General features: G+C 55.7%; 6 protein-coding genes across 6 annotated transcripts; 1 reads left to right on the forward strand and 5 right to left on the reverse strand.

The window, feature by feature from the left end:
- Window positions 1-359: 359 nt before the first annotated feature.
- On the reverse strand, window positions 360-2,045 carry IE81DRAFT_322383 (alpha/beta-hydrolase). The gene is made up of 2 exons (XM_025513621.1): window positions 1,420-2,045; window positions 360-1,327 (listed from the first exon to the last, which is right to left on the reverse strand). The coding sequence occupies exons 1-2, from the start codon at window positions 1,899-1,901 to the stop codon at window positions 553-555; spliced, it is 1,257 nt and encodes a 418-aa protein (XP_025370686.1). The 5' UTR covers window positions 1,902-2,045; the 3' UTR covers window positions 360-552.
- A 59-nt stretch (window positions 2,046-2,104) lies between these two features.
- Window positions 2,105-4,505, reverse strand: IE81DRAFT_354682 (alcohol oxidase; the record flags this gene model as incomplete). The annotated part of the gene is made up of 4 exons (XM_025516665.1): window positions 2,105-3,098; window positions 3,176-3,992; window positions 4,082-4,134; window positions 4,205-4,505. 4 exons carry the CDS (start codon window positions 4,503-4,505, stop codon window positions 2,398-2,400), a joined length of 1,872 nt encoding a protein of 623 aa, XP_025370687.1. The 3' UTR covers window positions 2,105-2,397.
- Window positions 4,506-5,896: 1,391 nt separating this feature from the next.
- On the reverse strand, window positions 5,897-10,440 carry IE81DRAFT_365748 (hypothetical protein). The gene is made up of 4 exons (XM_025516957.1): window positions 9,504-10,440; window positions 6,665-9,430; window positions 6,140-6,596; window positions 5,897-6,048 (listed from the first exon to the last, which is right to left on the reverse strand). The coding sequence occupies exons 1-4, from the start codon at window positions 9,973-9,975 to the stop codon at window positions 5,955-5,957; spliced, it is 3,789 nt and encodes a 1,262-aa protein (XP_025370688.1). The 5' UTR covers window positions 9,976-10,440; the 3' UTR covers window positions 5,897-5,954.
- A 673-nt stretch (window positions 10,441-11,113) lies between these two features.
- IE81DRAFT_322386 (UDP-Glycosyltransferase/glycogen phosphorylase) lies at window positions 11,114-13,791 on the forward strand. The gene is made up of 6 exons (XM_025513622.1): window positions 11,114-11,448; window positions 11,536-11,652; window positions 11,723-12,130; window positions 12,317-12,530; window positions 12,604-13,367; window positions 13,429-13,791. Exons 1-6 carry the CDS (start codon window positions 11,373-11,375, stop codon window positions 13,683-13,685), a joined length of 1,836 nt encoding a protein of 611 aa, XP_025370689.1. The 5' UTR covers window positions 11,114-11,372; the 3' UTR covers window positions 13,686-13,791.
- A 165-nt stretch (window positions 13,792-13,956) lies between these two features.
- IE81DRAFT_346522 (hypothetical protein) lies at window positions 13,957-16,882 on the reverse strand (the record flags this gene model as incomplete). The annotated part of the gene is made up of 6 exons (XM_025516050.1): window positions 13,957-14,420; window positions 14,498-14,974; window positions 15,046-15,059; window positions 15,135-15,460; window positions 15,532-16,215; window positions 16,286-16,882. The coding sequence occupies 6 exons, from the start codon at window positions 16,880-16,882 to the stop codon at window positions 13,957-13,959; spliced, it is 2,562 nt and encodes an 853-aa protein (XP_025370690.1).
- A 1,963-nt stretch (window positions 16,883-18,845) lies between these two features.
- On the reverse strand, window positions 18,846-19,971 carry IE81DRAFT_282782 (hypothetical protein; the record flags this gene model as incomplete). Its single annotated transcript, XM_025511547.1, has 2 exons — window positions 18,846-19,537; window positions 19,611-19,971. Coding segments are annotated over 2 exons (1,053 nt in total), but the record flags the coding sequence as incomplete, so codon positions are not given.
- Between the last annotated feature and the right edge of the window lie 1,362 nt (window positions 19,972-21,333).

Here is a 21,333-nt window from a genome sequence, read left to right on the forward strand (position 1 = left end):
TGTGGGCAGCATGTCACAAATATATATACCCATGATTTTTCTATCAACTCATCCGCCTTTGCCAAGGAGAGGGCTCCACATGTTTTTAAGCGCAGAGCCAGCCGCAAGAAAGTGAGGGTGTGGTGAGCTGCACATCCTCGGGCGCATGGTCTTGTGCAGCTCGCCGCGCTCGTACAGACAGAACCTCCGGGCTTGCTGAGTGCATGCATGGCACCGTCCTGTGCCGCTCGCTAAATTCGATACACCCTCTCCCGACACCGATAGAAGGTGAGGGGGCATTTTCTCCGTGCTCCTCAAACACTCAAGGATATTCACCAGTCACAGGGATCCCATCGGACTCTTGTTCGCACGACTCGGTCGACGGCGACGTGCAATTTCAATGAGCTTTGGACATTTCACAGCAAGCGTTGTTGTTGTTCAAATTGAAGGCTAATGCTAGGATTTTCTGGTAGAGCACTGATATGTTGCGCAAGAACGAATTGCTAGTTATGATGGACTGCGCTCGAGGAGCAAACCACCCGAAAATGCCAGAAGCATACCGAGAGAGCTGCTCTATAGCTTCTCCTTGAATTCCACAGCTGATGCGTCTTGAGCTGAGCGGTCCTCGACCTTGTGAACGAGCCACTGCTCGAGCTGCGATATGAATTCGGTGTGGGCTGTGTCTTCGTGCGTCAAGAGCGCATCGAAAGCGTGAACTGCATCCTCCATAATGACGCTGGCAAAGCGACGAGTTGGTTCCACGCGACCGTCAGGTATGGAACCTTGTTGAGTCTTCCTTTTGCTCGACGAGCTTTTGCCTGCGTCCGGCAGCAAATCGTCGAGCGCCGCAGCGGCAGAATTTGAGCCTCGTAGTGCCGACATAAAGTCGATGGTCGCGTTGACGGGAACGAAGTCATCTGCTGATCCGTGGAAGATGAAGATGGGGGGATACGGCTCATTGACGGGAGCGTGTGCGATGGGAGAAGTGCCAGAGATTACTTTGGTCGGGTTCAGCGCGTTCAAAGACCAATGACGCAGAGCAGGATAGAGCGCGTTCGCCTGCAGAAGCGCTTCAGCAAGACCCACGCGTCTGAGACCCTCCGCTTCTCCTCTCCATGGCCGTCGGATGTCCATGCCGACCTCTGCGCGGGCAGCTACGACATGAGGTGACTGGTCGAGCAGAGCTGGAAGCTCCGGAGATGTATGAGCGGCGCGCCTTTCATCTTCAGCCTGCGCTGCACGCAGGACTGGGTGCAGAGATGCCGTCGGCGCTGAGCCTGCGTGGGGAAGCGACAGAATGGGATAGGCCATGATTACGCTCAAGGGGGGTGGGGAGAGGAGCGCGCCGCTGGGCCGTTTGCAGACATGTGCCATTCCGCCCGTCAGCCAACAACCAGTGAGAGGCACCAACAGGCACCACATTCCACTTTCGCGACTCACCCCAGTGCTGCGAGATAGCCTCCCGCCCCTGCACCAAAGATGATGCACCTGGTATGGTCCAATCCTCCTCTCCTTTGCAAATCTTCCCACGCTTCATCAAGAGGTTTCGTTCCGCTCTCCACCTCTGCGCCAGATCCAGCAGCCGAGACGATCCAGGGTAAATCTTCTCTGATGAATGTCCAAAGCTCTTGCACATCTGACCAAGCAGCGTCCGGACCCGCATGAGGAGCTAACCTGTAGTCTGCGCACAGCAGCGGGAAACCTCTAGCGCTGCAGAGCTGCACGAGCCAAGTAGGAACATCGTGACGAGAGCCTGAGAGAAAGTTGCCTCCGTGTAGATACAGCACGAATGGAAGTGGTTGTGGCTTGGAGCTGGAAGGATCATTCACGCGCACAGGAGGGGTGAAAGGTGAGAGATCGACGTGAAGAGGACCCGAAGGTCTGCGCGTGTAGGTCAGCGTGACTCGCTCGCCGCTGGCCATCGTGGAGCATTTGTCGTTGAGAAGCACCGCCGAAAGGTTGGAAATGCGAGCGCGGAGAGTGTGGATGCGGGCAGAATTAGGCTGGAGGGAGCTCGAAGGGAGGCAAACGCCTCATGGATGACAAAGTTACGCACACTCGAATCGTGAGGTCGTGAATGCGGGGAACGCAACGCGCAAGCACGCACGCATGCAGCAAGGTCATCAGACGGCTATCGGCAATCCAACGGTTGCCGCGTTTGCATTTGTGCGTGAGAAGTCCTTGTGCGATCACGTGAACGCGTCGCACATAGCTACGTGGATATGATACAGAAGTTCGATCTTTGGTCTCAGTCGAGTGTTGATGAGTGTCCGGGTGGTGATGGATGTGTGAGCGGGATGATGTCATGTACACGTGCTGAAGAGTGATGGAAGCACTCGCGACTTTTGAGGAGTGGCGGCGGAGTGAAGACGATTGAGGAACGCACTGCTGGAAGGAGCGTAAAGAGAGCATGAAGCTCTAGGCGCTGTCCTTGATCTTGTCCGCAGCAAGCTCTGCCACTCCATAGAGGAAGCTTTGCAGGTGCGCAGAGATGGCCATGGGCACCACGGACGCATCGGCCACGAACACGTTGCTCGTGCCGTACACCTTAAAGTCGTTGTCCACGACACCTCCATCTTCTCTTGGCGCCATCATGCAGGTGCTCATGGGGTGCGCAACAGAACTGAACTTGTTCAGCACCCATTCCTTCCACCCTTGGTAGTCGCCATTTTGAGGGCCGTCCGGAACACCGCCGTTGCCAGCGTCAAAGCCGGGAACGGTCTCGTCTACGCCAAGCGCCTGGAAGATGCGTCGAACGGCTCTGGCAGCCTCAATTTGTACGTCGAGGTCCCATGAAGCTGAAAAGTATCGAGGATCGACGCGGGGGTTGCCAAATGCAGAATTGGCAGAAGCAGAGACGGATCCACGGCTGAAGGGCAACAGGTTCCACACCAAGCCACCCCGATCACTGGGATATCCATTGTCCGCGAAGAGCTCCACGAGGCCTTCTTGTTTGTCGAAGATGCCAGCTACATGGCTCTTGAATTGCTTTAGCATCGCATTCTTCGACACGGCTGCGCCAGCGTCAACGGCCGATTGGGCGTATGCGTCAAGGTTGTCCTCGACGTATTCGCGAACATCACTGGAATTGCTAAAGAGGTTATCGACGGACATGTATGCTGTGGGAACATATAAGTGCCAGCCTGCTCAGCTGCCTGAACACAATGTACAGTGTCGACCTGCATGCCCGACTCACCGATCAGGCCGGAAGGACCATTGCCGTCGGGATCGCCGCCACCATCAGCACCAAGGCTGCTCATCGTCTGTTCTGTCAGATGCTTGCCAACGCCATCCAAAGGCACTTTCTGCGTGATGCCCAAGTCATCGAGAAGGCCTGAAGATCCAATGCCGGAGAGCTGCAAAAACACGGGCGACGCTATGGCACCAGAGGCGGCTACCACCGCGCCAGAAACCGGTACGTCCACAAATTCTCCGTCCTCGTCCTGGCGAAGCCTGACGCTTTGAGCCTTGGCATCGCCCGAGCCGTCGTCCCAATTGATACGCTCTCCTCGGGTGCCCGTCAAAAAGATTAGATTCTTGCGCGCTTCGTTCGGAGTAATGTAGGCCGTGGCTGCAGAAACGCGAGTCTGGGCGTCCCCGGAACCTGGCAAGATGGTGTTTGGAGTTCTGCACACTCCTGGCTGCACTCCGTTGTTGCTGTCCTGAATGTGGGGAGTGCCCACAGTATTGGTGATTGCTTCGCTGTATCGGTTGATAATCTCGCCACGGTACAAGGTTGACGGGTAGCCGACTGCAACCGGTCCATCGGTGCCGTGAGCACTGGGGTCCCAATCAGCACCGAGAGCCTTGAGGTCATCAGAAGGAGGGTCAAATTTCTCAGCTTTCTTCATGTAGGGCAAGAGCATTTCCCATGACCAGCCCGTGCCAATGTCCTGTCCGAAGGCGTCGATCTGGCTTTGGGGCGGTCGGGTGACAGCCAGACCGTTGATTGAGGTGGATCCACCCAGGCCTTTTCCAGCCGATACAGAGAGTTCCCGACCATTGGCTGTCGGCTGAGCGATGGTCTGCACAGACGCGAGATGATAGGAAAAGATGTGAGCGATGCGTAGGCGAAGCGCAGGATGGGGGAGAAAGAACTTACGGGGTACTTGAAGTTCTTCTCTTCATCTGAAGTGACGTCTCCATAGCTGTATGCTGCGACCATCGCGGCGACACCACGGTCAGAGTGCTGAAGTAGCGGTGGAACATTTCTCTCCCGACTCACCGTGCACAACATTGTCCGCAGACCTGGTATCGCTGCCTGCCTCGACGCACAGAACCGAATTCTGGCTGTCCTCGCTGAGGCGTGCCGACACGACGCTGCCGGCTAAGCCACAGCCAATGACGATGTGTGAAAAGGTCTTGTCTTTGACGGCATTGAGGTCGGATGTGACTGCTGATGAAGCTCTGGTCCAGATTTGATTCAAGACGTCGCCGGTGTGGGACGACGATGATGATGAAGTTGGCAATGCTTGAATGAGAGACGGCAAAGCGCCCACAGCGAAGATGGCTGTTCCTAGCTTCATGTTTGGGTGACTGCTTCTATTCGAGATGTGAAGGTGAAGGACGGTCAAGGCTGATGGATGATTATGTGAAGCTGCGAGGGGATTCGAGGTAGGAAAAGCCAGGCTTATGTACATCTGAAGAATTTGCTGCTCCCGGATTTCCGAAGCTGCCGGAAAGACGTGTCCCAAAGTGACCATTCGGGCGCATTGACGACGTCTGGTTCACAGTTGGCAATTAGACTTTTCCGTTCCGATCCCCGTCCGCTCGGGGCTGCCATAGGCACCAGCATGGCAATCCACACACTCAAGACCGCCGCCGTCGCAGCATTCACAATTCATGCTCATCGCTGCGATGACGTACCTGAAGAGCGACACCGCCGCGTGCAATCATGCGACTCAAGACTTACGGCTGGCAATGCTTCTTACCGATGCAGTCACCTACCGGGCGGTCCATTCACCACTGTGGCTCCTAACCGTCACTTGGTCGCCGTGCTTCCGTAATTATTCTTGTGTTGGCAGGCCCGATCACAGCGCCTCTTCGGGCGGGCGTCGGGGTTGTCATGCATGCTGGTCGCAGAATTATAGGCATCACGATGCTGCCTGGCTATGATGGACGCCGGAACGCCGAGATGTGTTTCACTCTGCTGTGTCTCGGTGGAACGACGATTCGTGATTGTGGTTGCTGAGTGAGCCAAATACATGGCAAATCTTGAATGTGCTTGACACGCGCCCAGCAGCTTAATTCAAGCTAACTGCGATCGAACCCAATTGCGACGCGCCGAAAAGTTTACACGACTTCATCATGGCGCGTCTGCGCGCGAAGCTTGGCGTTAAGCGCTGCGCTCATGCGCGGCGGTGTTCGCCAGCACAAGCGTCGCCGCAAGTCCGAAGCCGGACTTTTGTTGACGCCATTCGGCGTCTTGAACGCATGGGCTGCGGCGCAGCTGCGCGTGTACACATGCACCGCGTCGCGGCACCGGGCGGGCGTACGCCACCACGCGCGATGATCGACTGACTCACGATTCTTCGGGTGCGAGGCTCCGCTGGCTTGCCATTCGCTGGGGACTGCTATGCTTGTAGCACTCGTGACTGTGAGAGATTCGCGCACGTCAGTAGAAAGCCATGTTGTTCAGCAAATTCGAAACAGCACGACTGAATTGAACAACAAACTCAGGAGAAGTGCTGTCAAGTTATGCACGCGAAGCTGCCGTCTCTCTCCCGGACGACACTTCTCCTGAGTCTCTTGTTGATCCAGCCATGTAATCTCGGATCTTCTTTGCTTGACGAAAGGAGTTTTGCAAGCGCTTGATAATGGAGATCGAAGCACGAAAGCCGAATGATCTGTTTGCGGGGCAAGGGCCGCCACAACATATGACTCGCGGGCTCGCAAAGCCGGCCAAGGATTGATCTACGTGACATTGCGATCGGATCTAGTGCGGGGCAATGATGCTAGTCGTTTCAACTGAAGGGTCATGGTAATCTACGAAGCGTGCGAGGTGGCGGCAAAGGAGCAGGCGAGGGTTGAGAGCGAGGGTCGGAGCTGAAAGAAGGAGGTAATTGAAGCCTGCAGGCGGTGATGTCAAAAAGGCAGAGCGCGAACCCCTGTCAGCCTCACTCCACACGACGCTTAGTGAGAGACGCTTAAATGAGCTCACATCGACATCACGTCGCTCCACGTCGGCTGGCTAGGATCCAACTGAAAGCCAAAAGGCGAACTAGTCGAGAGTTGTTGGAAGGCGGACCAGTTCTGAGCATCTTGAAAGTCGCCACGTTGCTGCTGCGGTAGGTTCCCGAGCAATGCCATGACGGATTGTGGCTGTGGCTGAGCGATACCATGTCCAGGTGCCTGCACGGAGGTGGAGTTGGGCAAGAAGCTGTTGGTGGCCGGAAAGGCTTGTCTGTGATGGGATTCATGAAGCATGCCATTCCGAGCCGTGACGTTGGCCAGCATGGCCAGACCATCCGCAGCTGGCTGTTCATGGCGTTGTCGATACAGCTCGGAAGCTGTCGCTGCCGTGATCATAGATGGGCCTCCGTCCTGTGGTACTCCCTGCTGCCCCGCGATAGAGTCACGTCGCCCGGCTGTCTCGTTCCAGAACACAGTGTCGGCGTCTGCACGAGCATCGCTGGGTGTCAGTACGCGTCTTTGCTCACTGTTACTGCGCGCAACATTCACTCACCGAATAGACTAGGCGCGTGGCTGTAGAATTCGGCGCCAGTCGAAGGAATGTCGTAGGCGTTTGTGCCGTGCAGATAATCGATGATCGCGCGTTGTTGCTCTGCACTGGCAGCAAAGCCGCCCCAAATCGGTTGCTGATTGGTGCTTAAAAGCATGGCCTCAGCACTGCCCTGTGAAGCATCTGCGCGAGAAACATCCGCGTCACGATACGCTTGCGTTGTCGAGTGCGAGTTCACGCCCACTCGAGAAGTCGTGGGCGGCAAAGTGGAGCTTTGGGCCGGAGCTTGTCGCTCATTTGAAGTACTCCACGCTTTGCGGGAAGAGGGGGCGACGGCATTTCCTTGAGAAGCTGCCAAGGTCGAGCTGATTTCTTCACGCTCAGAAGTGCTTGTGGGGTTCCTGGAAGCACTGCTGGTCGCGGTCTTTGACAATTTTTCTGGTGGTTGCGCTTTAGACGAGGCCCGGCTCCGTGGTCGTTTGGTCGACTTGGCGTGCACGGCGCGATGCCCAGCATCATCATGTTGATCTTTTCGCTCGCTCATGTAGCTTTCGCCGACGGTGGCAACTCCGTCCAGAAGCTGCTTATGAGCACTTGCAGCGGGCCAGCGAGAGCTGAGCTTGCCTAGCCATTGTCGGCACAAACCAAAGCGTCGCCGAGCATCTGCAGCGATGACCTTGTCCGACAGTCCGCAATTGAAGAGGAAAAGCAAGCTTGCGGAAAAGATGCAGAATGCAAGATCTCCACTCAGTCTGTCCATGTCTACCGACGTCGGTTCGAGCAAGTCGGAAAGCGTGTTGGCAGCGAGTGTGCACTTTTGGTGACTTGAATTCTCTAGCACTTCTTGGAGCGTGGCATCATCATCTTGAGGGATGAAAGGTCTGTGAAGCAGCAGGATGGCTGTATAGTACCAGACCAGAAGTACAAACAGCGATGGCAAGGGTCCGCTCGAGTCGAGCCGCGCGAGATCGGTGGGCTCGAGGCGCAAGTGTTCAGGGAGATCTTGTTTCCAAGCCGAAAGTCGCCGGTCAAGCTCTCCCAGAGTCTCTCTGGAAGTTCCTTGCCTTCGCAGAGCAGCTTTGCGTCGGAATGAGTGAACAGAGGTGAGGATGCTTTCGATGATATTGAAGAGCAGCACGCCTTGGTTCAGCGTGGAAGCGGCGTGAATGTAGCGAGGTCTAGCCGCGGTAGGCTTGCCAACAGACTCTTCAGAGTGCATCTCGACCTGATCGTCCCACAACTCCAGCTCATCATCGACGTTTTCCGAAAGGAGGGGCACGTCGCAATCACGAGCATGCATCAACACTGGTCTGCCCATCTCTGCAGAAAGCAGGGTACCGAGGATCCTGACGTGATGGATGAGTCGAACACGCGTTTCTCGTTCACCGGTGTGTGAGAGCAGATCAAGACGATGAATCGGCCACCTGTGGAAGCCAAGGTCCATCGACAAGCTTTGAGACAGGCCGCTAAGAGTCCACGCCTTCGAGAGATCTCCTTGGCCATGGTGATACAGCGCCAACAGAAATGCTGCTTGAATTGTTGACACGCAGGGTCTCAATCGCGAGGCGTAGAGGTACTGCTCCGATCGTCGAGCGAGTATCTCTCCTGGACGCTCTCCGAGCTCATCATCGAGGTTACAGTTCAGGGCGGTGATTGGCTTGGTCGACCCTTCTCGCGGCGGAGCGCCGACGCAGGTTGCGATGGCGTACACAGCTAACAGCAGGACTGGATCGATTCGAGCTGGCAGCTCGCCCAGCGGCAATTCATCCAGGGCAGGCTTATAGAGGATCGGCCAAATGGGATGAAACCCGCTCCAGTAGAAGCGCCACAAACGTGCATTAGCTGCCTCCGTGAGCAGAGGCGCACCCATCAAGTCCTGCGATTGCTCCGTTAAGAGTGTGGTCTGGTTGCGAATATTGACTAGACAAGCTCTGAGCGCTGTAGCCTCGGACGCATCTGCGTTGTCACTTCTGCCCTCTGGACGGGGCGACGAGCCTGCCGAAGTTGAAGATCCGTTACTGTCCACGTTGCCTCGAAGTAGACGGCGCGACGCTACGCCGGATGGCGACAACGTGTTGAGGATATGATCTCGGTTTGCTTGGGCGCCATTTGAGAGTACCGGCACGCCACGCAGGGGAAATCCCCGAAGGGGCGCTGTGGACGAATCGGAGCCACTGTTTTGTCGGTTCCCATTAGGCCGGGCGAGGGGCAGCGGTACGATGCTAACCGGCTGTCCACTTCTGTTGGCGCCCTCCGCGCTAGATTCGGCTCCTCGATCAGCAAGGCCCTCTAATGATGTCAGGGGTTGTGCAGAATGCGGCTTGAGCGGGGACTTGCCAGGGGCTTGCTGCTGACTTTGACGATGCAGCAAGTGTATGCCGGAGCTTGATCCTCTATGACTGACTTCCCCTTTCTCGTTGATGCCAAGGAACTCGCTATCTCGCTCTTCTGAAGATGTTGATCGCTGTCCAAGACCATCCTGGGGAGCGGCAGTCGGAGTAGGCATAGAGCGGCCTTCTGGTTCTGAAGTCTGACTCGGGAGTTGTATGCCGCGCTCAGCGCTGATGCGTTCAAGTTCTATAGCTGCAGTTTCCGTTCCTAGCTGAGCTGTGAGGTCGCGAATAGTGGTTTCGAGCTGCCTGATGAGACGCACGCGAGCCGATTCCTTGGGCGATGATCTGAAACCCTTGGGAGGACCTCGCTTCAAGCCGGAAGAGTTGTAAGAGCATGCAGTACCTAGTACCGCACAGACTTTGCATTCGGGACGCCCTACCACGCGCGAGGCGCAGGATGTCAGTCATAATCATGCCGACCGCCGCTTCGCCGCCCCTTGGACACTCACCTCCATCACAGCGACGTTTCTTGCTACTGCAAGGCAGGCACGCTTTCGCAACCCGAGCGCCTCCTTTGCTGACGGCAGGTTGGGAGCTGCCGTCAGCGTTCACGCCTTCACTCTCCTCCTTCAAGACACTGCCGCGCGACAGCGTGCGAGCTGAGGAGCTCGGATGTGGGGAATTTTCAGGTGTGGTGGCCAGGTTATGCTCCCTTGACGCCGCGTGATCGTCGCGGGAGGGCGACGTTGCGGGTCCGATTGCCTCGGTGGATGGACTCTCCTCTTCCTGTCGAGTCCCAGCGTGCGACAGGCTTCGATTTGAGGTGTTGTTTGAGACAAGTGCGGTGACCTCCGGCTGGGACGCTCGGTGTGATGGATGAGCAAGCTGGTGAGGAAGCGGAAGTCGAGGCTGGGTGCGGCTGGATGCAGCAGCAGCTTTGGAAACGACGCCTTCCAAGCCGCCGCTCTGCCCTGCACGCATTTCCGGGTCGATTCGAAATTAGAATGCTCGAGTGGCAGATTTCTAGATGCCTGAGAGGATGTTGAATGCACTAAGGTCGTTGTGCTAGCAGTACGTCTGGTAGAGGCCGCCGAGAGGGCTTGAATAAAGGTGCACTTCTGTGTGAAAGGCAGAAGGGAGCTACCGATGCGGATGCATTCCAGAGAGTCAAACGTGAGAGGGGTTCCTTGCAATGAGCTTGGCTTGCACCTCTCTTGCCACGCTTCGACTGTCGTATTGGAGGGCGATGATGAATCAGCTCTGACTGATGTGACCGCACCGCCAGGGCGTACAGATGAGTCGTGAGCCAGGCACAAGTAGCGCTGGCAGACAAGGCCGTACTGATGCGCGACGAAGGGCAGTGAAAGGCGAGAATCTGGTGAATGATGTGGATGACTATTTGTTCCTTGGGCGTCCAGTCAATGACTTCTTGTCCGATGGCAAATGTGGATGTTTATGTCATGGCCTACGAATTTGATTCACGGCATTGATCGATATCGTTTTGGCCGGCGCTGCGCATAGCATTCGTGATTTCGCTCTCGCATGCCGCGGGTCATCCCTGCCCACCAAGGCCGCGCGCCACGCGCTACACGAACCGCGCGATTTGTTTTCGCGGGTGGGTTCAAATTCACATCGATGGTGATCAATACATCAAAGCTTGCTGAACTTAGAATCGTGAATTTTGAATCACCTGCATGCGTGTAAGTCACGTCCAAGCTTGTGAATCAAGAAGTCTTGAGTTTTGATGGGTTGAATCATTGAATATGGAGCACTCACGTGACTCATATTACAACCCGACCGCGCCAGTCTGATGAGTCAAGAGTCTTGAGTTTGATGAGTCTTGAGTGCAGAAGAGGGCATCTTGCATATGTATCCCAACTCTTGACTCTTGTGTGACTGTTGTGTGGCCGGTGCACGACCGCCATGATGGCTTCTTTGACGCCTCATGCAGCACATGTCTGTGTGAAAGGTTCACGTGACCGTCTCCCCACGAAATTGGTTACCCATGCATGATGAAGCGCGTCTCGAGGTGTGCAGCACCCTCGAACGCCGGCGGGGTCTGAATCTTGAATCGTCTGGAGTCGGGTTTGGGTTCAGACTTCTTCTTCAGCACTCTTACCACACATATGGCGCTCAACTATCACTTGTGACACCGTTTCACCTCATTCAGCTCCACTAAGCAGAGCATTGCTAATTTGTACTTCCTCGGAGAGGCTCTCAGCGCAGGCCAGCAAGGGCCTTTGAAGAGGCCACCCACAGCACCCAACAGGCCCCACTCTGGCCCGAATCAGCCAAGGTCCTGCTCAAAGGCCTGAGAGCACAAGCAAACCTCGATTTTCAGAACGGGTCACTCGCAATCTGTGCCCAACAGAACAATCATGTCCAAGGGGGCGAGCGACCAGACGCCAGAGCGTCGCCTTCGAATCGCTTTTATTCACCCGGACCTCGGAATTGGTGAGCAGGAGCGGCGTCGCTTTCACGTCACATTGCAGTACACCTTTGCTCACGATGTGAGCGGTAACCTCTCATCGACGAATGTAGGCGGCGCCGAAAGGCTTGTGGTGGACTCTGCAGTGGGGCTGCAAGAGCGAGGACACGATGTGGAGATCTTGACATCTCACCATGACCCCAAGCATTGTTTTGAACCCACCAGAGATGGTAAGCATATGCCAGGACGGTTGCTGTCCTCGACCCATGCTCACCCGTATGTAATCATCTTGACACGAAGGCACCTTGGTCGTACGGCATGTGAAGACGAGCATTCCTCGCGCAATCTTCAACAGCTTTCACCTTCCCTTGGCCATAGCGCAACAATTTTCTCTCTTCTTTCAGCTCTGCATCGCGTTGCTCTGCTTCAGATTCCCTGGAGCATTGCCAAGTGGTGTCTATAGCTTTTTGAGCAGCACAAAGCCCATTGAGCCATACGACTTAATCTTTGTGGACCAGCTCAGCGCCATCGTGCCCTGGATCAGACATGTCACAGCTACTAGAGTCGTCTTCTACTGTCATTATCCGGACAAGGAAATCTCGAATAGCATTGCGAAGCAAAGAGCAATTGAAAGAGGCGAGGGCGGGCCAGGCCTGCTACGCGCGCTGTACAGGATCCCCTTCGATCTGTATGAGGAGGCTACGATGGGTGAGTTGCCTTGGATGCAAAGGCGAGACACAAAAGGGGGGGCACGCCGGCTATGGCTGTATGAAAGTCGCACGAGTAATGAGCCTCGCTATGTCTAGAACAGTCGGCGCAGCTTGGTGCGCGAAAGCTGTGTCTGACCTAATAACGCATGCGATCGATGCGCCCATCCTCTCTGCACATGCGCAGGATCTTCGGATAAGGTCTTGGTCAACTCCATTTTCACGCAAAAACAATTCATCAAAAGCTTTTCAAGACTACGCCGAGAGCCTCGTGTGCTTTATCCGGGCATTGACTTGTCTCTATACTCTGTAGCCAATGCCAAAAAAGGTGTCGAGGATCTTGGAGCACTTGGAACGACCTTCTCCGTCAAGAATGCGATCAGGAATATCTGCACCGGCTCGTGAGTCGGCGCATCTGAGCGGGCCGCCGCACCGCTAACAGACTACTATCTGTCTCCTTACCGCAACCACCAGATCGGACCATGTCACGCTCGTCTCCATCAATCGATTTGAAGCGAAGAAGAATATCTCGCTTGCTATTGAAGCATTCGCCAAAGTTCTGCAAGAAGAAAAGAAGAAGGAAAAACCGCGACCTCTGCGCTTGGTCATTGCGGGGGGTCACGACCGGCGTCTTCGAGACAACGTGGCTACGCTGGAGGAGCTGCAAGCCCAGGCTGCGAAGCTGAAGCTGAACTACACTACGCTCTTCTGGACGCCTCAGCCCTTTGAGCCTCCGGCTTCAGCGCCTCCTCCGAATCAACTGCACGCTCTCCAAGTCGTTTTCCTGCCCAGCCTACCAGGTGCCCTGCTCCCATCTCTGCTTCTTGCGCCCACCACTCGAGCTTTGCTGTACACTCCGCCGGATGAGCACTTTGGCATCGTCCCGCTCGAGGCGATGGCGTGCGGCGTGCCCGTCCTAGCTGCTAACAGCGGTGGACCCGTGGAATCCATCGTCGACGCAGGTGCCTCTGACGAGGGTGGAAACTTCAGCAACCCAGAGGGGACTGGGCTCTTGAGAGCACCAAGAGCTCAAATTTGGGCCCCCGCTATCACTTCACTTCTGGACATGAGCGACTCTCAGAGGGCAAAGATGGCGCGTGCGGCTGTCGAGCGAGTCAAGAGTCGCTTCAGCTTGCAGGTGATGACGGATGGACTTGAGAAAGCACTGTTCGACACCGATGCCCAAGGTCCTTTGAACAATGCCGAGGGGCTGCTGCTTTGGGGCAGCACGTTGACGAGTGAGTCTCAAGCCGTTCCCTTTCTCCAAACTTGCGCTGACCACCGCAGCCTCTCGAGCAGTCTTTGCCTTCACGATGGCTTTGTACCTCTACAAGGTCTATCAAGCACACCACGCTCCGGAGCCTGCGAGCGCGGCAGCAATGGCTTCTGCATCGGCGCTCTCTGCCAGCGCTTCTCTCAATGACGTCTTCAAGACCGTAACGAACGCATTAGGCTCTGCAGCTTCAGCAGCTGCGACTGTGGCCGGCTCCGCAGCCGAAGACGTTGGATCAGCAGCTGCCAGAGCCAGCGGCGCTGTAGTTGATGCGGCCTTGTGAGCAAAAGCACCATCTCTCCCCTAAATTCAGCCGCCCCGCATGGAGGATCAAGTATACTATTCTGGGCGGAGGTTTAGCGGTTTGCGGGAAACCGATACGTGGGTCAATGTCATTTATTGCTTGAAGCTCCAAAGCGAGATTGCTGGTAGCATGAAAGATTCGGGAGACAGAAGTGCGCGACATGAAGAACGAGTGTATGCGAAGAAGGTACATTATGCGTCGCCTTGGGTATACCGGCCGCAATGCAGAGAGAGGAGGGTAAGCGACTAGGCTAGGCAGAAGAGCCGCGCTCAAATTGGAGCGCTTCAGGATACTTTTCGCTGAACCATTTGCCCAGCTTGTCTGCAATGTATGCTTCATCGTGGTGGATGTTGTCGTTGAGGCAAAACAACGAAGGATTCTTTGCATCGATCTGCGCAAGGCTGTGGTCCGTGCTGTTCGCGTCGCTCAATGCCTGGATGGCGATGGGACCGTCGGACACGGTGATAGCATAGTTGTACCGTGCGATCAGGCGAGTCGCAAAATCCCTCCTGCTCCTGCCCGCCCATCTTGTGGCGGCAGTCACATCCTTCAGCAGAAAGCTTGCGTGGTGAAAGTTGTCCACCAGCGGCAAGTGAGGTGCGACACCAGCTGACCCGGCTAGCGCGTTCACGTCTCCGGGCATCGTTGCGCTATCGGATGGCAAGAACCCGCTGAGGCCAGATTCGCCGGATTGTTGCAAACGACTGAGCAAAACTTTGTGGGCACAAGGGGCGGACGTGACTGTCAGTATGATGAAGCTCTTCCGCAAAGTCTCCAATCTTAAGGCTCACTGCAATCACCACATCCCCAATGCTCGAAGGCGAGGCGCTTGAACACGTCGTTGACGTTGATACTCTCGTTTTTGGCGCGCTCAACGAAGGGCGCAAAGCAAATGGGGGCGATACGACACGCTACCATTGACTTGCTCTTCTGCCAGCGACTGGGATCGTACTCGGGCAATGGCGTCTTCACATTGTTGCGCTGCTCAAAGCCAACCATAGGGTAGCCGTCCGCGCTGGTAAAAGCGATCGACGCAGCCTTAGCTCCATTTAGGCCAGTAGTGAACAGATTCCGAGAGTAGGTGTCTTCGCCCGTCGTGGATTGCAAGGTGGTCCTTTTAGGGTAAGTAACTTTGGCTTCTGTGTGAGCGCTTGCGCCCAGCTCTTCAAGCAGGGCCTGCCATTCCGATGGCGAGTAGAACCCGTCACCGTCCGTATCCATGCGTGCCACCAAATAGGCCCAGAGGAGGGCCTCTCTGTGGCGCTCGACTATGGGGAGACAGGTTGGTCGAAGGCGTCAGAACTTGAGAAATCGGCGCGTGCCTGCACACATGACTCACTGTGGTATTGCGAGCTGGAAAATCAAGACGGCGAGAGAAGATGTTAGCTTCGAGCATCGATCAAAGCGCATGATAGGTCCAGGTCTCACTTGATGAATGCAGCGTTGAGATCTTTCTTGGCTCTGAATTTGCTGAGCTGGCTGTCCTGGAGTTGTCTTCGCCAAGTCACCTTGGCCTCTCTGAACACTGGGCCCACGAAGACCTTGTGTTGATGTGCCTGGTACCATCTCCCGCGATAGCCAAAGCGCTCACTTATGAGCGCACTAGAGTAGTGCAGGCTGGCCCACTCCCCACCTTGATTGGGTGCGTCGAAATTGGGCGCGACTGTCTCGGTCTCGAAACGGAAGATCGGGCCATACAGTGGGGTGGCAAGATCCCCTATGCTCATGTCGTTGCCAAAGAATGTGTCGTCATTCTGGCAAAAGTGACGAGCCTGTTAGCTGCATCATTGCGCGACATGCTACGCCCGCAGGAGTCATGACTTACAGAGTAGAAGAAGGTGTCAGAGAGACCCGGCTGATCACCAAGCATGGAGTCAATGACGTTGGAATTGTACGTCTGCAAACGCTTGACTCTGCATGCGTACTGCTCAATTTGATCGGTGCTGATGCTGGTGCGATCGTCAGCAAGCGCAATGTCCAGTTCACCGCGCGTAGAAGGGTCACGTCGAATGGTGCTGCTGAGCTCGGCTCGTGTTTGGCACAAGCTCGACCAGTGATGGTGCACCCTGAAGCGCTTGAGTTGCTCTTCGGAAGAGGTGCTGAACACCTGATTGCCGCTCGCAACAGTGGCATGAGAGAGGTTGAGCCACTGCGGGACTTGCCCATCGCGGGCCCTCAAAAACTCGTCGAAGAATACATCGGAGACTTGTTCGTCGCGATTCGAGGTGATTAGGGCGCGAGAAACTTCCGATGGGTGGGCTTGCGATCGAAGCCCTCTCCACATGTCGAGCGCAGTCGAAGCCGTTTTCAATAGTCGATTTGAGGTTCCTGATGAGGTCTTGGTCTGCGTTTGCACCTCGACTGTCTTCATGGCTTCTGGTGTGAGCAGAAAGTCTGTTGTAAGGAGGTGCACCTTACCAATACCAGTGCCAAGGTGTTTGAATGCGGAGCGTATCGAGTAGAGCAGCTCATTGTGTTCTCGGAAGCGACCGTTGTCATTGATGGATTCCTGCGTGAGAGAACGACGCAAAGTTAGTGCAGGTACGAAGCAAAGCTGCTATTCACCCCTCCCGACCCACCAAGATAGGCTTGTTAGCTGCTGCCCAAGACTCGTCGCGCATCAGCTCAGCGACAGTAGCGTTGCGTTGTAGTACATGCCGCGTATCGGATCCATTCACCCAGGTCCAGATACCGTCGATGCGTCCGAAACTGGACAGATCCAATCCGGCGCAGAGCTCGCCATTAGCTACCCAGCGACTCAAGCAGCTCTGATGTGCTCTGTCGAAGCTTGCCTCCCAGTCGAGACGCTGGACGGCCGCTGCAGGCTGCTCGAGGCTGGACATGGATGCCCTCCACGCTGCTGCCTCCGCCAGACCCGCTTTGTTGTACATGGCGGGCTCTGCATCCAGTTCAAATTCCTCTGATCCACCCAGAGCGCTGGAAGTCACCAGCAATGCGATGGCTAGCAAGCCGCTCAGAACGAGAACAAGTCTTTTGATGGGCACACGTCTGCGGCTGGGGTTGGTCCCTGTCCACAAACGGCTGACCAGGAACTTCGAGCGCCCGTTGCTGGAGTCATCGAGCTTTTCACCTTCCGCGGGCCCTGATACGGGAAGTAGAGGAGCCACGTCCTCGGCAGCCCAAACGCTAGAGAAGCTGCGACTGCGTCTAGTCATGGTGCTGAGCGAAAAGTTGCGTCGAGCTAGAGATGGAGAGGCAATGGTGCGAGATGATTCGAAATCTTGAAATGATTCGGTCGAGGTGTCCACTGAAATTTGGCTTGATCTCGAGGATGGCCGTGATCGCACAGGCGATTCGTCGTGAGTCGCAGCGCCACGAGACATACCAGGTCGGTCTTGAAGGCTCGTAAGGCGCTGAACAGAGTGTGTGCGTGTGTGTGTGTTGTGGAGCAAGAAGTGGGGTTGAGGAGGATGGGTCGCAGAAATATTCCTGGAGTTGGTGGTGGATGAAAGGTATTCGGAGCACGCTGCTTGATCTTAAGGAGCAAGACGGAGGAGCGTCTGGTCACGCCTTCTCTTCCACGAGCAGCATCACACGATCAACACCTGCAAGACCGTCCCGAGCTTTTAGGGGGGACTGGGTGAAACGGGAAAGATGGTGCAGCATGCAAGCACCAAAGGGCCGAGCAACGCCGTAGCTGAGATTCAACGACCATCAAACATGCCGTCGCTTCGCTCGACTGAGGATGCGAAGTCTGGCCGAGCACCGCTTCGGCTGGCTGCAAACACATCCCTGCCTTCTTCCCGACATCCGTGACTGCATTCATAATTGTGTTGTCAAGGCGAACGCCAAACCTATTCTATTGAGGGTCCCAGAATGTGGCTTCGCCGAGCCGACGATGTACGTCGTGAGGCGCGATGCGTTGGGATGTCGAGTATCGCAGGCAGACGGACGCACAACGCTCACGCTCCTGCATCTCCCCGAGGAGCATGGTGGTCAGTCAGAGAGCAGATGCCTTGGTGCTGCCCTTGTGAATCGGTGGGGCGCCTTTCTGAGAACCGCGCAGATGTACCGAGACCGAGAATGGGAATCGCTGCATGCTGGTCATAGCCAAGGGCTGGACGTGAGTCGATGGATGGTCGAGGCGTCGCATGCACTTGGTCGTGCGTGGTGAGTGCGATTAGCCGCGGCTGCTTGCTTGCTTGCTTGCTTGCGTGCTGCTGATGCTGTCGTTGCCTCTTGCTGCTGCTGCAAGCACGCAGTCACTAGTGTGGTGCTTATTTGATGGTAGCTCGTGTTGCCATTCACGATTCACGCGTGCCTGAATCTTTCGTGTGGCTTTTCCCGCGCTCCCCGTTGGAAGCGAAGCGGCAATTGTATGCGCGCGCGCATGCACGATGGACGAAGCGATGAATGCAGGGCTTGCGTGCATGTGCATGTGCATGTGCATGTGCATGCGTACCCGTAAATGTGCATACATTTACCGGTAACACACTCTATCGTGACTGTTGTATAGCGGTGATGCATGCATGGAATTCTACTCAGCCTCAGCAGGCTGCCCGAGCGTGCAGTGCAGCACATGACGAGTGAAAATCGCGCGTGTCCAATCGGGGCTGGATTTGGAAAATTCGGACTCACGACTCACGACTTGTTGCACCAGCAGCACTCGTGACGTCTCGTCAACCAACACCTGCATCGTTGATACGTACGCTCTGGCTCACTGCTCTTTGGACGCCCAAAGCAATTTTCACACCAGCACGACATACGCGCAGGATCTCGGCAGGAATTCCTACGCAATGCGTCATCGAGATCGCCACACAACAAGGCCATGCGCTCGGCTGCTGGATCGCGGCCGGGTATGTCAAAGCTCTTCGCAATTCGCAGCGCTGCGAAGCTTGCATGGTCACGCAGAGCATCAGCGAGCTGGTTCCGCCCATGCCATGCTCGAGTAGCCGCACACGGCTTGGACATAGCAATCTGTTCGGGTTGCAACATAGCATTCAGAATGGACATCGATGGTTGTAGGTGACAGGTAAGAACACAGGAAAGATTTGAGAAAATAGTAAAAGAATGTCAAAGATGTGCAGAGGCCTAGCGTAGCGAGGTCTGCCTCATCTCCACGTGAAGTGGAGCTGAGCTTCGTGCGCTTTCGATGTCTTCGGCCTCGCTCGACACAGCTGTGTAGCCAGTCCGACTTGCTGTCGCGTTCACAGCGTCTCTGCTGAAACAGAGCGCGGAGCAGAGAATGACCAGAGTACCCGCTAGTAAGCCGACATTTGCTGGCATTTTCGAGTCGATGAACAAGTAGGTGATGACCAGGCTAATGAGGATAGCGAGCGACGAGGCAAACGTCTTTGCTATGCTGTCCACCCACTTGACAGATGCGGAGACCAGCAACCCTCCTGCAGCGTTGAGGATGACGACCGACCAAGCCATGAGTCCGAAGCCTCGCATGGGGTTCCAACCAGATTGCAGGCCGTTTGCCGAGTACTCGACCGACCTGGAAGCTGCATGCAAGCCTTCCAAGCAGACCATGACGAGCGCTGGCACAATGCTGAAGCAAGACATGTGAAAGTTGCTAGCAAATATGCTGGCCGTCGATCGCTTGAGGATCTTTTCGGTAAGCACCCCTGCAAATCCGGAGAGCGTGCAGCCCATCACGACCGCAGCAAATCCTATCAGGGAGTTCGAGTTCGAATCGGATGCTCTCGATGTGTTTGCCGTCGATATTTGTACCACCGCCACCCCTGCAGCCAACGCCATGACACTACCCCATTGACGCTTGGTCAATGCGCGTCCAAGCAGGCAAGCCGAGAAAATTGCGGTGGAGATGATCTTGATTTGTGACAGGATCTGGTACTGAGCCGCGCCTGCCGATCAAGAGAAGGGACTGGGAGGATCAGTCTTGCCAGACAGTCAGGGCGCGAGCGAAGAGCAGCTTACCGAGAGACGAAGCCGCAAGGAATTGTAGGTTGCTCTGCACTACGTACAAGACTGCCGGTATGGACAGACTGAGACCGCTCTTGATATTGAGTTCTTCAAGGGCTTCCGAGACAGCAATTGGCAACACCCGCGCCAATCTTCGCGTTGCGCTCCGCTTCTCTCCTGCGGAGCCCTCGTGATAGTGATGGTGGAGCCTTTGCAAGAGGACTGCCAAAGTGGAAGTAGCGCCTTTCAATAGCTCTCCCAAGAGGACCGCGGTCGAGATGGCATAGATGGGTTTGCCTGGATCGTCTTGTGAAGGTTTCCGGCTGTGAGTGATCAATAGGCTAATGGCGCTCGTCTGAATTGCTAGCAGCGCCAAAAGCAAGCCTTGAGCTAGATGGGCTTTGTCGCTAGACATCCTGGTGCTGGGAAGTGCCAGGAGGTTTGCAGTGACGAGTATGAGTCGTGGTAGTAGAGGCAACTCGATGCTGGTCGGGGTGCTGATCGCCACGAACAGGGAGATGACAGTGATAACGAGGCTATGTGGAGCTGCGACGTTGGCTGTAAGCAGTCGAAGGAACGAGAGCCTCTGAACGGCAGGCAAGCGGCTGGGAGGCGCGAGGGCGGCTTAGCTATCAGCGAGACCAAAATGCTGCTGGACTCGCGGAGCCGATGTTGCAAGTCAAGCAATTTGGTCTGACTTTAGCAGACTTTCTTGGCGATGCGGGACACCAGAGACATGTGCGGGACAGCAGAGACATGTGCTAATCCAGTCTCAACCCCGATCGGGAGCTAGCTATAGGGAGGGCATGGCATCTGGATCGAGAAGAAGCACGTGAGTCGAGGAGCTGCTCAGCCTGCTTATTCGCTCGCTTCGACCAAGCAGTTCAACCCGCAAAGTTGCAATGGCAGGGCTCGGCTAGGATTCGACAAGCGCTCCCCGTGCGCTCAACAGGCCTCACGCTGGCTCGGCGCGTTGACAGCTTGAGTCGCGTCGTGAAGCAAGAGACGGCCATCTGAGGCTTGCGGGTCATGCCGGTTGGTGAAGAAGCAATGCGCAATCCACGACGTCTTCGCCAAGCCACACGTCAAAGTCACGCGATGCGTGTTGCGTGGTGGTGAGTTTGCTCACGCTGCTGATATCACATAGATTGCGGCCTATGCCTGTCATCGGGCAGCATGATCGTCGCAAAGAAAAGTGGGCTTGACCCTGCATGCATGATGGATGGACCTAGACGACTCGATGTGACGTTCTGCACGCGCCCCCTACCGGAAATTTACGCCACACGCCGGTCCCGGGCATGCTGCACACGCTGTGCGGAATTCGCGCCTTATACCGGCTCACATTTTGTCTTGACTGTGATGACGATTTGTTGTACCACGTATACCGTCGTTTGTAGCTATAGCAGCTAAATGTGCATCTGTCAAAGGCGGAGAACATATGTACATATGCATGGATGCATGCAGGCCTGCAGAGCTCCCGCTGCAGCACTTCCGCTGCATGCAAGGCTCCCGATGCACACACCAAGCTCGTCTTCTCACACCCAAAACTTATTGTACGGCTTGCATTCCCGCAGCAATTAAGCCATACGAAGAATTCTGGGTCGTGAGAGGTCGCGTGACGGGGGCAAAGTGAGATCAGCTGTCATTCAGTCAGAAGAGTGGGAGCGCCGCCTCGCCTCCCAATCTTGCGCATGACGATGCCACACACATCGCATTGCCCTACTTCGGCTTTGAATCG

This window comes from Ceraceosorus guamensis, assembly GCF_003144195.1.
Source record: "Ceraceosorus guamensis strain MCA 4658 unplaced genomic scaffold IE81scaffold_19, whole genome shotgun sequence".
In the NCBI taxonomy this organism is placed as follows: Eukaryota; Fungi; Basidiomycota; class Exobasidiomycetes; order Ceraceosorales; family Ceraceosoraceae; genus Ceraceosorus; species Ceraceosorus guamensis.

Bases quoted from the DNA above. Each gene is read 5' to 3' on its own strand.
- IE81DRAFT_365748 (XM_025516957.1), bottom strand. From the start codon at position 9,975: ATGCGTGCAGGGCAGAGCGGCGGCTTGGAAGGCGTCGTTTCCAAAGCT. The intron at 6,597-6,664 runs GTGAGTGAATGT...ATGCTCGTGCAG, and splicing joins CCACGCGCCTAGTCTATTCG to ACGCCGACACTGTGTTCTGG. The intron at 6,049-6,139 runs GTGAGCTCATTT...CACCGCCTGCAG, and splicing joins TGGAGCGACGTGATGTCGAT to GCTTCAATTACCTCCTTCTT.
- IE81DRAFT_322383 (XM_025513621.1), bottom strand. From the start codon at position 1,901: ATGGCCAGCGGCGAGCGAGTCACGCTGACCTACACGCGCAGACCTTCG. The intron at 1,328-1,419 runs GTGAGTCGCGAA...CAAACGGCCCAG, and splicing joins GGCTATCTCGCAGCACTGGG to CGGCGCGCTCCTCTCCCCAC.
- IE81DRAFT_322386 (XM_025513622.1), top strand. From the start codon at position 11,373: ATGTCCAAGGGGGCGAGCGACCAGACGCCAGAGCGTCGCCTTCGAATC. The intron at 11,653-11,722 runs GTAAGCATATGC...CTTGACACGAAG, and splicing joins TTTTGAACCCACCAGAGATG to GCACCTTGGTCGTACGGCAT. The intron at 13,368-13,428 runs GTGAGTCTCAAG...CCTCTCGAGCAG, and splicing joins TTGGGGCAGCACGTTGACGA to TCTTTGCCTTCACGATGGCT.